The 13,146-nt window shown below is 48.3% G+C and overlaps 1 protein-coding gene across 1 annotated transcript in view; it reads left to right on the forward strand.

Annotated features, from left to right (window-relative positions):
* Nucleotides 1–9,432: 9,432 nt before the first annotated feature.
* The window catches only part of AVPR2 (arginine vasopressin receptor 2), a 272,681-nt gene continuing 268,967 nt past the window's right edge, over nt 9,433–13,146 (forward strand). The window contains exon 1 of the mRNA XM_069645403.1: nt 9,433–9,734. Coding sequence (XP_069501504.1) covers nt 9,693–9,734 — 42 coding nt within the window. The 5' untranslated portion in view covers nt 9,433–9,692. The remainder of the gene's footprint in view (nt 9,735–13,146) is intronic.

A 13,146-nucleotide genomic window follows, 5' to 3' on the forward strand; every position in this document is an offset into this window, starting at 1 on the left:
AGTTCCTCGTTGTATGTAAATGGCTGGGTCTGTGTCGATTTATGAACCGCCACTTCTGCCAGACCTCGTTTGGTGCATGTACATGATGATGGATTGGGCATGACTCGCTCCGGGAGGTCCCTTTTTTTGGATTGAATGTTGTATTTTAAGTCTATTGCCGAGATGTAACCCTCCAAAAAGGTTAACTTTGATTGGATAATGGCAAGAGACGCCGTATTGTCTTTTGATGTATCGCCCAGGGATTCATAAATTTTGCAGAAAGGTGCCATTGCTATGGTTATGGCAGACATGATTGTAGTCATGTCTTTCCTTATGGTTGGTGATTCTTTATGCCTCAGTGATTCGTTGTCATTTAATCTTCCATTCCTGGCAGGTGTGGACTTTGGATCTATGGAAGTTGCATTGACAACTGAGTGACTACGTCTAGGGCTAAGTTCCTGTGGTGAAGAAACTGCTTTCGTTGTATTCAAGTGGGCTGTTGTCCATGGTTGAGCAGACATCTCTCTTTGAGTAGGATAAGCTTTAGGCTGCAGCAGCTCCAGAATCTCTGAAACTCCGTTAGGGGGTGGCCTAGCCTCAATAGCAGGGGACTGCAGGGGTTTACACGGCGGGATAGTAAGATTAAGTGACGTTAGCCCCGCTTGAGGAGATATTAAATGAGCGGGGGTAATAGTCGATGATGTTTGTGATTGCGCTGACGCCGTGCATGGAGCCATCATGGGGGTTTGCCGGACATCCAGCGCCTGCCCTGCATCTGGCTCAGTTATCAGTAAATGGAGGACTGACACCCCAGCTGTTTTCCTACATTTAGAGGCCGGAGGGGTTTGCTCCAGAGCTTCCAGGATCTCAGCGTCCGAAATTCGAAGTCAATCACTGCTTTTCTTTTCCCCTGCGTCTTGAAGAAATTGAAAAGGGCATTTGAACGCATGGGAGTTGAGAGGAGACTTTTCCCCTGAGGTTTTTTTTTGTTACCTGCAGATGGCCCCAATTGTTTCATCTGTTTGCTGTTCTTTCCTTTGAGCTCCACTTGGTTTTGCTGTGTTTTATTGAATGGAAAACTCTTAACAATGGGGCCTTGGCACTGGATGTTTCTCATGGTCGTCTTTCCTTTTTTTTTATAAAAAGGTCTTTTTATGTTTGGCTGTTGAGATGGCTCAGGACTCGCCAGCGATGTAGAAGACTGATCCGAAACTGAATCAGAGTCTGATTCCGAAATGAGTTCGGGGGGGCCTCTAGCCCTTTTCGAGGCAGACTGGGCCGCCATGGCCCGCACCTCATTCGTTGATGATGCTGGTCCGGTGGGTATATCCAATATTGAAGAAGATTCTGGTTCCGTGTCAGCCGAAGTCAATGTTGCTGAAGGCCTAGGAGACATCGGGGGAGCAGTTTTCCCTGGCTCATTGATTTCTGTGGCTAAGACCACCAGCGGAGAGTGCATCATAGCCATGGTTGTTTGTGAGGGAGGGGACGGCTCCAGGAGCTCGGGCAGATCAAGCAATGCAGCTGTAGGCACCGGGTGCATGCCCACCTGAGCCAACCTGCCCGCCAGTAACACCCCCCCAGGTCCTCCCCCGTGGATCCTCCGACCCTCACGGAAGGAGGGCCGCTCGCCAAAGCGGTGTCGGGGTGGGCGGTACTGGCTAGCGGGATCATGTGCGGTTCCACATCGTAGTTGGAGGCACCGTTAGAAAAGAGTGGATGGTCTTTAAGATCTGTCGCTAGGGTCTGCGGTAGAGGACCATTAAAGACACAATTGGGTGCCGCAGATTTCAATGTCGCCAGTGCCAAACCAGAAAGCGGCACAGCCTTTGGAGCTTTCATTTCATCGGGCGGATCTTGCCGCCTAAGAGGACTGGTGGACGTATGGCCCGGGACTTGGCCTGCCGACAAGGGCACGGTCGAAGAAGCGACCGGCAAGTCTGTAGTGGAAGTCATTGATGAACTGTTCTGCATTAATAGCAGATTTTTTTTGACACGACTTCTCAAAAGGCGATGCTCCGAGTCTTCATCCATAGCCCGGGAAAAGCCGAGGAGATGGGTAAGTACCAGAGGGTGTGGAAACGGGAAGGGAAGGGGGGGGGACAGCGGGAAGGGAAGGACAGAGGAAAACGAAAACAGGGAATTAATGGAGACGGGGAGGACGGGAAAAGGGGGGAGAAGGGGGAGAAGGGGAAGGAAAGACCACGGGAAAAGAGGGAAAGAGAGAGTACAAGGATGAGGAGGGTGAGGAGGGTGAGGAAGAAGGGAGGGAAAGAAAAGGGGAGAGACAGACAGATGGGAAAAGAAAAACAAAGACACAGACAATAATCTAATGGAGGAGAGGAAAAAGGGGGGGTGGGGGAGGAGGGGGGAGCAGGGGGGGTGGTAGGGGGGAAAAGGATGGAAAAGACCGAGGTACGGAGGGAAGGAAATCGAGAGCGCGGGCCGCCTTTCCGCCGCCGCCGGCAAACGTTGGTTTCAAACGCTGGTTGAATCAGCGGAGAATGTCACAGAACAAACAGACCGTAAATAGGTCACACTGCGAAGCGTCCATGCACAAACACAAAACGGGGGTAGATAAGAGTGCAGCCTACCTCCCGTTCGGTCAGAGAAACACCTCCACTTCACCTCCACTTCACTGGCCAGAAGCGGACTGGAGCAGACTGGAACTCTGCCCGAACTCCGCGCGCGCTCCGCGCGCAGGACGAGTTTTTAAAGGTGGTGCAGGTTGTTTTTTCCTTAAAGGTGCAGGTAACAGCAGCAGTCCGTGGAACAGAGCAGGAGAGCAGCAAAGCACGTCCTCACAGGAGCATTCACTGGAGCAGACTGGAACTCTGCCCGAGCTCCGCGCGCGCTCCGCGCGCAGGACGAGTTTTTAAAGGTGGTGCAGGTTGTTTTTTCCTTAAAGGTGCAGGTAACAGCAGCAGTCCGTGGAACAGAGCAGGAGAGCAGCAAAGCACGTCCTCACAGGAGCATTCACTGGAGCAGACTGGAACTCTGCCCGAGCTCCGCGCGCGCTCCGCGCGCAGGGAGAGTTTTGAAAGGTGGTGTAGGTTGTTTTTTCCTTAAAGGTGCAGGTAACAGCAGCAGTCCGTGGAACAGAGCAGGAGAGCAGCAAAGTACGTGCTCACAGGAGCATTCACTGGAGCAGACTGGAACTCTGCCCGAACTCCGACTATTTATCATGCCTGCTCTCCTGAGCTCAGACAGCACTTGGCTGATTCAAAGGAAATAGATTCCAAGAAGCTAGCTAAGGCTGCTGACTTGTGGGTTGCCAACAGGGCTACTCACAAGGATTCTGGGGTCACTCAGAAAATGGATGAGGGAAAGCAGCCACAAAAAGGGAACCAAGAGACTTCTAATACCTCCCATACCAAAGAAGGCCCCAAACCACAAAATAACCAGGGTAAGCCCCAAGAGAAACCAAATAGGGCTAGTGAGTCCTCTGGTGTTCAACCAGAAAGAGGTCAGCAGAAGCCCCCCTTCCAGAGAGCATTTGGAACATGCTATCTCTGTGGGACAACTGACCACATCAAAGGAGATCCCAGATGTAAGGGTAAACCTGCAGGGATCAGCACAGTCTCCTTAGCCTTCACTCCTGAGGAGGAAGTACAAGTGGCTAGTGCTCACTTTGAAGTCTTTGCTGAAGACCCTTTGAGTCTTCAAGCAAGTGTATCCTTAGAGTCCATGGGTCTGGTTAGCAAACAGAATAGGGAGTTCTATGACTCCCTACCAGCAAACTCTAAAATGTATTACATGGACAGTGTTTTTGTCAATGGCCAGGATACTCCTGCCAGGAGAGACACGGGGGCCAGCAGAACAGTAGTGGATGAAAGCTTTTTCAAACCTGAGGATGTTGCTAAGGCACCCAAAGGTCCCACTAGAAATTCTGGAGGCCCTGTCCAGATGGTTCCTATTCTATCAGCCCTCCTTCAGTGTAATAACATGACAGTGAAGATTCCTGTCAGTGTTCAGACTGAGGTGCCTGGGAGAGTCCTGTTTGGGAATGACCTAAGAACTTTAGGAGTAGTGTCCAGTACCCCCAGGCCTCCCAGTATGGAACAGCAGAACCTAACCAAATTGGCTGGAGAGGCCACCTTAAGGGACCCCTCTAAGCCTGTGAAAACCTCTACTGAGAACCCCACTACATGCCCTGGTGTTAGTAAGTTGACCTCTAACCCAGGCAAATGTCAGGCAAGTATGTTAGGGAAATGGGAGCCCGAACCAAGCTCCATCATTGTTCCCCCAGTTTTAGAGTCTCTGACTCCCCCTGCTTCTGAGGAAGAGGTGGATAGACCAACTGGACCCCTATCTAGGCCTAAGGGAATTGGTAATTCTCAGTGCTGGTGGAAAACCAGAAAAGAAATGTCTGAGGCCAAAAACCTTCAGACTGTTGGACCTTCTACTGAAGACTCCAACTCAAATCCTAGTATTGGGAGTGAAACTCCTAAAGTAGGTAAGGATAGATCTAAGAGGAATGGGAAGCAGGTACATTGCATAACCCCAACCCCTCCAACCAAGAGGCCTGAGATCCAACCTGCTCCCAACAGAGAGATGGTGAGGAACCTTGGAGGCCCCTCTAGATCTAAGGGAATCCTTTATAAGGACCCCTTGCAAAAGCCTATCACAGGTTCAGACGTTGTGCCAACTTCTGAGGGACTGGTCAACCAGATCCCCGATGAATTTAGAAAGGAAGATGTTCCTCAAAGGGTTGGTAGGTCATATAGCTTACAAAGGAAAACCTTTGATTTTTCCCATGAACACAGGTCAAGGTGTAACCACCAAAATGCTGATGGTCTCTCTAGGATGTTTGTAACCGACTAGAGGTATGAGATTCATCCAGGAGTGGATTCAATCCTCCTGTCCCTTAGTCTGGGGGGGGGGGGTGTTAGGGAGAATTCTCTTATAAGGCCAATTTCCCAAACCTAGTGAGTCCCCCAGCAGCTTTGCTGGATTTTTTGGGGTTTGTTTTTTTCTCTTGCTAAGAGTGAGACTCTTTTCCTCCCACTCTTAGGCATGATTTGAGGTATGTCTTTGACGTATTGTGTGCTTATGGGCTATGGGGTCTTTTACTCCATAGGGTATCACCTGTTTTAGTGTATGTGTTACACAGCACCCTCAGTGCAGTAACACAGGGGTGTCATAGTGACCCCCAAACATAGACTCCATACCCTGGGACTGACTACTGTCTTCCTGGGCATGTAAAGTCACCATTGACTTTACTAGTCCAAAATTGTGAACAGAACCAGTACAAACCATCATATTGTGGAAGTACTGGAAGGGGTTCATTCGATTACCCCTGGGTCTGTTTCCAAGGGGGCACTGTCCAGTCCCCCCTTGTCGAGTTTCTGGCTGGTGGCAGTGGTTACCACGCAAAATATTCCACCGGAATATTTCCTATGGGATTTTCCCATTAATTTTAAACGCACCACTTTTTGGTGCAATGTTAAAGATACCGCCGGTTTATTTATTTAATATAAAATCACCGGTTGGGTCTTTTTGCCAGAATTCTTTTCTAAAATGGCATTCGTGTCTGTCTCTGTAACTCCAACCAAGGTTGGGCGTTTGTTCCACGTTTTGGCGGGCTTCTCCACAGAAGCCCTCCAACTGGTGCCACTCTTTCTGGGTTCCACAGGATGTGTGGGTGGGGGAATGGGCACCCTGGACTGCGTTGCCTTAGCAACTCAAGTCGCACTCTGTTCTGGTTGGCCCAGTGATGAGCCGCCCGGCTCACCACTTAGCATGTATGAGTGACAGCTAGGCTGTTGAATGGGGGGTTTTCTGCATAAAAGCAGGGCTTTTGGGACTGGAACTCCAGAAGTCACCACAGGACCTAAGAAATCCGAAGAGCGGAGAAGCTGAGCCATCTGCAACGACGACACCACCGCTGGAGCCCTGCTGCAACAACCTCACCACTTTCCCGATGACAAGAGAAGATCTTCTGCTGAAAGAGTCTTCTTCCTCTGAGCTGGTGGGATCAACCAGTTCGCCATTTTCACCTTCCAGGACGTCTCTTGGTCGAATCGCCCGTGCCAAGCACTCGGCGGCCGGATAGCCAAGCTTCACCAGTGTGACCGCGAATAAAAGGAACGCACCTTTTAACCGACGAACTCTGCGGCTGGTCTCTTCCCTGGGCAGTGCAACAACTCCATGTTTACTCCTTGACGAGATCTTCTCTTCCCCTGGTTGAAACCATGAACTGCACCCGCTGCCAGGAACAACTGCCACCGCTGGAGCTTCCTCAACTTAAAAGGTACTGTGTTCCACCTGGCCTCCCTTTCTACGGTTTGCTAAAGGTGACCCTTAAATCCTTGGCTTTCCAACTGGTTTGGCCCCCAGACCTTCTAACCTTACCTTCAGAATCAACCCAACCTCTTTTGAACATTTTTACAAAGACTTGAATGCATTTCCAACTGTGTGATCTTGGGCACATTTCACCTTGCTCCATTTAAAGTGGGCCTGGCCTATGAACTTTGGCTCTACAGTAGACTCTGCCTTCACTAACTTGTTTTGGTCATAGAAAGTGTTGGGAACTGTTTTATTTTTATGACCTGCCTTTTTCTCTCCCTTTTATTTAATTATTGGAGTGCCATCTAAGTTACACGCTCGCATCTGTTTTGACAAATAGTGGTGTGTTGACTTAGACTTGCCTAATAATTCTTAAGGGAGGTGTGTATACTTTTGTGACTGTGTTTGAACTTGCTTTGATTTATCGTGCTAGTGTATTTCCTTAAGTGTTGTGTGTTAAATAAATAATTATATACTTTTGATACCAAGCTCTGGTCAGTGTTTGCTTGCTCTACTGTGGTTTTAGCCCTATTGTGTATCCTCTGTATACTGCCCTACTCTTCTTGAGAGAAGTCTGACTGCTCAGCCACAGCTACCAGGTAAATCTGGGTGGTGCAGACTGCTACCAATTGGGTTTACTGCTTACTCCTGTAGTCTTAATCTTCTTACAGTGGTCCCCAAGGGAACTGCACAGGATTCTGCTTAACATCACTCATGTATGGGTCTTTTGCCATGCCTGTTAATGTTTACTCTGAGAGCAAACCCAGGCACCCTAATTCAGCGATGGCTCTGCCCTACTAATGATTTCTCTAGCATTGCCAACTCTCTACATTATTCTAAAATTAAAGATGAGATGGGATAGGAGGACATGTAGCCTGCTGTCAAATAACAAATTGTCACACATTGAAACAGTACTCAAAGCCCAGCTTTCTAATTCCACCATTATGTTATTATCCTGGTCAAATCGTGTTACTATGTTTGGTAAGTGTGCGAATTTCCAGGGGTCTGGGTCTCTAAGAAACCACAAACACAACCGAAAAATATGTTGCATAAAATGAAATTAATGTCAACAATATCTAGTATATGTACTTGAGAATGTGTGGGAGAGGGAGAAGTTGCTATTGAGATTATTTGTTCTGCAAGTTGGGGCCGCTGCACGCTGTGCCAGAAAAGTAAACTTGCCCCCCAGGCCAACTGTTGCCAGAATATGGTGATCCAGAAAGCTGACATTGGCCTGAAAGATGGAGACAGCCTGGCTCTGTTTGTCCCCTTCCACTTATGATCATTGATAAACTGGGGGTATTCATGCCTTCTCAATGACTGTCCTTGTTGAGGAAATGGCCGTAAGCATCTTAGGTTTGCAGCTGATAACTATTACCAGATTCACAAAGCTGAAAACTGGCGCCAATCTGGAAATGCCAGGAGCAATGGTCAATTTCAAAGAGTTATTGACGGGCATCTCAGTGGTGCACCTGGCATTTGGAGATTTTCTCCAGTGTTAGACTTTGTGAATACGGTATAAGGTAGCAGGTGCCAATCTGAGAGGATCACAGGCATCTCCTCTGTTACTCGGGGACCAAATCTTTGTGAATCCGGCCCTTTCCGGCCCTTTACGCCTGCACCGGCCATACCTACCAATCTTATTTGACAAAGGGCCTGTAGTCGTCTGAAGAAGCACGACTGTTCTGATGTCGCCTGTCTGAGTGCACCCTACACTTTCAAACCATGCATGCTTAGGGGCAGGGTGCATTCCAGTTAGGCTCTCCGGGGAATTATACAAAATACAATTCAGCACCTGACACTAATTACTAGCAATGGGTAATCTATGGAATGGAAAAGTTATATATTTACTCTATGGTAACGTGAGCATAGCAATGTACGGACGGCGCTGCACTTGGAATCAAGAGGGCAGGCACTGGCCTTTTGCAAGCAAAGAATTCAGGGGTCAAGTCCAAAAAATAAAAGTGGGGCACTCCACAAACGCAATGCTATGTAATATCGCCAGAATTTTGCATATCAAGGTGAAATATGCACATTTCATCAAATTGGCTTTGCATAACCAGCCAAATTGCACAGGACGAATGGCATTTGCCTTTCATAAAATCAAGAAACACACAAAACCAAGAGAGGAGATTTTCTTCCAATAGTGTTTTTAAAAAAGGTTAAAAGGTGTTCAGTTTTTAAACCCCAAGAACAAATACAAATGTTTTCCCTGGAACTTGCAGTACCGAAATGGGACATTTCACCTGTGGTTGGTTGTTATTTTTCATCATGTTATATAATGCAGTGGTGAAGTGTCCGGCTTCAAAACTGACTACTGTGGTTCGGTCCTGAGGTCGGCTTTAATTCATAAATTCAAAGAGAGCATTGAATGTTTCTCAATTTAGCTGAGGGGGGACTGAGGCCACCCTCTCAAAAAAGTGGGTAGACTGCGTCCACCCGCATGTACCCTCACTTGAGCCCTGGCTAAGATTTGAGTTTATCCTCATAGCTCACCCCAGCACTGGCAAAACAACCATTGGGCAGATTGGGCTTTAGCCCCCCCCCCCAAAATGTTTGACTATGTGGACTTGACCAGAATGGTGCCGCAACTGCACAATTAACAAAGGCCCAGCAATTACTAACGTAAAGCGCTGCATTGGTGCACACATGTTTAGGCAATTGAAATTGTGATGGGGGTAGCACTTGCATGTCAGGGGGGTGATTGGAAGCGTGTGAGGGGACAGGTGACATTGACATCTCAGAGCAGTTCTCACGTGTGTGCTTTCCGGCTAGAAGGAGAGCCTTAACTGCTCGCAACATTGACACTGCACTAGAATAGTCTTACTAGAATGTCTAAAGAAGCCAGATGCCACACCGCAAGTAAGTTCTGCCCTCCCCCAAAGTCTCTGAGGTTAGCACTTCTTCCAACATTTGATGGGTGAGCCCCCCGCCCCTGACATTTTAGCCTGGGGCACCCCTGCTCCCCTGGGAGAGTAGAATAGCCCCGGGAATATCTCGCCCCCTCCCCAAGCAGCATGTAAATGTCAAAGAAAGTGCGTGTGCGTGTGTGCGTGCATAGGGGAAGGCTGTGAGTGTGCCGCTGTGGGAGCAAAGGGCACCTCCCCACTCACAGCTCCTCCCCAAGAGAGTGCCTCCCCACGGTCTGTTTTGGGTGATCCGCGCAGGATGCGTTCCTTGCAGCCAGAGGACATGGCTGGCGCTGACAGACAGGTTGCCCGTCCCTGACCTGCCGTGGACGCCAGGAGGCAGCGCTCCCACTCGTCTGCGTGCGTGAGCACGGCGTGGCCGGCCGGCGCCGAAGCATCGGCACTGACCACTCGCCAATCAGTAAACCCTGCCGACAGCCCGGGGGTGACCTGCGGACCGTAGAGGCGAGCTGCTGGCCCCCGTGGAGCAAACACGAAGCTCGGAATTTCCCTGCCATGACGGGAGAAGGGGGCATTCCTCTGGAATCAGAGAACCAGGTAAGTTGGCAACTGACGGTGCTGACTAACCGGGACCTCTTGTAAATACGCTCGGCACACATGATAGAAAGAAATCCCAATGTGTTTAGTAACTTCTGCAGGATACCGCGCTAGCGCTCACATGCGATAATCGAGGCGCTTTGCCGTTCTTACACTCATGAGATTGGTCCAGCGTATCTGCATCGCTTTATTCGCCGAGGGTCTATCAAACAGTGGCCACCGAAGGGACCCGCTAGTGGGCGGCCATAGAAAGCCGGTGTTTGGAGGGGAGTGGGTCCCGTGAGAGACAATACAGGCATTGCCTGAGACCATGGGCGTAATTTTAGGGGGGCAGGGGTGTTTGTCCCCCCAACTTTCATGGCACACCATTTTGTCCCCTTTCATTTGGCTGGGGCACCTTTTCATCAGATGTCATGTCCCCCCAACGTTTTCAGGAAAGTTACTCCACTGCCTGAGGCAGGACAACCCCTGCACCGGGGCCAGGGGCATTGTTACCAGGAGGGTTGTTACAGAGGGGGCGCAGGTGCCAGGGGGGCGCATCCCTAAAGCTGCGAGGACGGGCTGGGTCTGTGGGGGTGACATAGAGGCAGGCTGGGGTAGGGAGTGTTCCTAACATAGGACAGTTCCTGAAACATGCATTATTTCTATACCTAGGACCAGTCTGGCGGTCTGGAGAAATGCTGTAAGAGATTCCTCTGCTTTCTTTCTATGGACAGGGGAAGGCTGGGGCTGTGGGGAGATGTTCTTGTGAGAGGACAGTCTATTTTAAATTATTTCTATATTTTGGAGCAGTCTGCAGCTGTGGGGAGATATTCTTGTGAGAGGACAGTCTATTTTAAATTATTTCTATAGGTTGGAGCAGTCTGCAGCCGTGGGGAGATATTCTTTTGAGAGGACAGTCTTTTTACATTATTTCTATAGGTTCGGGCAGTATGGAGCTGTGGGGAGATATTCTTGTGAGAGGAAATACAGTTATTTATTATTTCTATAGGTTGCGGCAGTCTGAAGCTGTGTAGATATTCTTGTGAGAGGACGGTCTTTTAAAATTATTTCTATAGGTTGGTGCAGTCTGGAGCTGTGGGGAGATATTCTTATGAGAGAACAGTTAATATACATTATTTCCATAGGTTCGGGCAGTATGGAGCTGTGGGGAGATATTCTCGTGGAGTATATTTTTGGGCAGGGTTCTTGCACATTATTATTATAGATGGGGAAGGGTGGAGTACGTGAGGGTGCTGTTGTTAGAGGGCAGTTTTATTCCCTACATCATTTCTATAGGTAGCGTCAGGCCGGGAGGTGAGGTAGATGAACATTCCAAAGGATCCTATCTCTTTGGATTGTTCTATACACCGGGGCAGGCTATGGCAGAAGGAGGTATTCTGCTAAGAGAACATTAACATTATTTATACCGCTGGCGCAGGCTGGGGCTGCGGGCAGATGCCGTTGTCAGAGAACAGATCTTAAACATTATTTCTATAGATATGGGCAGGCAGGGGCTTTGAAGATATAGTTTTGTAATTGGACAGTTCTTCTATATTATTTCTATTCATAGGGGCAGGTTGGTGATGCACAGAGATGCCATTGCCAGAGGTCTTTTCTTAGACATTTTTTCTATACATAAGTGCAGTCTGGGGCTGGGGAGATGTTATTGCCATATGGTTGTTCTTACATATTATTTACATACATAGATGCTGGCTGGTGCTGGGGAGATGTTGTTTCCAGGGGGCTGTTTTTAGACATTATTCAAATAGATAGGCACAGGCTGGGGCTTCAGGGAGATGTCATTGCAAAAGGGTTGTTCTTAGATTATTTCCATACATAGTTGCAGGCTGGGGCTGGGAAAGATGTTATTGCCAGGGCTTTTCGTAGACATTATTTCTATAAATAGGCACAGGCTGGGGCTGCAGGGAGATGTTACTGCCTGTTCTTAGACATTATTTCTATGCATAGGTGGATGCTGGGGGAGATGTTATTGCCAGAAGGCTGTTCTTAGACATTAGTTCTACACATAAGTGCAGTCTGGGGCTGCAGGGACATGTTATTTCCAGAGTACTGTTCTTAAACATTATTTCTACATATAGGCATATGCTGGGGAGATATTATTGCCAGAGGGTTGTTCTTAGACATTATTTCCACACAAAGGCGCAAGCTGGGGCTGGGGAGATGTTATTACCAAAGAGCTGTTCTTAGACATTATTTATATATTTAAGCACAGGTTGATGCTGCAGGGAGATGTTATTGCCAGAGGGCCGATCTTAATTATTATTTATATACATAGGCACAGGCCGGTGCTGCAGGGAAATGTCATTGCCAGAGGGCTGTTTTTAGACTTGATTTCTACATATAGGTGCAGTCTGGACCTAAAGGGAGATGTTATTGCCAGAGGGCTGTTCTTAGGCATTAGTTCTATATGTAGGTGCAGGCTGGGGCTTCAGGGAGATGTGATTGCCAGAGGGCTGTTCTTAGACTTGATTTCTACATATAGGCGCAGGCTGGGGCTGAAGGGAGATATTATTGCCTGAGGGCTGGTCTTAGACATGATTTCTACATGTAGGCGCAGGCTGAGGCTTCAGGGAGATGTTATTGCCAGAGGACTGTTTTTAGACATTGTATCTATACATAGGCACAGGCTGGTGGAGATGTTATTACCAGTAGGATGTTATTAGACATTATTTATGTACATAGGCACAGGGTAGTGTTGCAGGGAGGTGTCATTGCAAGAGGGCTGTTCTTGGACATTATTTCTATGCATAGGTGCAGGCTGGGGCTGGGGTAGATGTTATTGCCAGAAAGCTGTTCATAGACGTTATTTGTGTACATAGCACAGGCTGGTGTTGCAAGGTGTCATTGCAAGAGAACTGCTCTTAGACATTATTTCTATACATTGGTGCAGTCTAGGGCTGGGGGAGATGTTATTACCAGAGAAATATTCTTAGACATTATTCATATAGATAGGCACAGGCTGGGACTTCAGGGAGATGTCATTGCCACTGGGCTGTTCTTAGACATTATTTCCATACATAGATGCTGGCTGCTGCTGGGGAGATGTTGTTTCCAGGGGGCTGGTTTTAGACATTATTCACATAGATAGGCACAGGCTGGGGCTTCAGGGAGATGTCATTGCAAAAGGGTTGTTCTTAGACATTATTTCCATACATAGTTGCAGGCTGGGAAAGATGTTATTGCCAGGGCTTTTCGTAGACATTATTTCTATAAATAGGCACAGTCTGGGGCTGCAGGGAGATGTTACTGCCTGAGTGCTGTTCTTAGACATTATTTCTATGCATAGGTGCATGCTAGGGGAGATGTTATTGCCAGAGGGCTGTTCTTAGACATTAGTTCTGCACATAGGTGCAGACTTGGGCTCAGCGAGAAGTTATTGCCAGAGAGCTATTCTTAGACATTATTTCTA

Source organism: Ambystoma mexicanum, chromosome 2p (genome assembly GCF_040938575.1).
Source record: "Ambystoma mexicanum isolate Mex_15411 chromosome 2p, UKY_AmexF1_1, whole genome shotgun sequence".
NCBI classification, from domain to species: Eukaryota; Metazoa; Chordata; class Amphibia; order Caudata; family Ambystomatidae; genus Ambystoma; species Ambystoma mexicanum.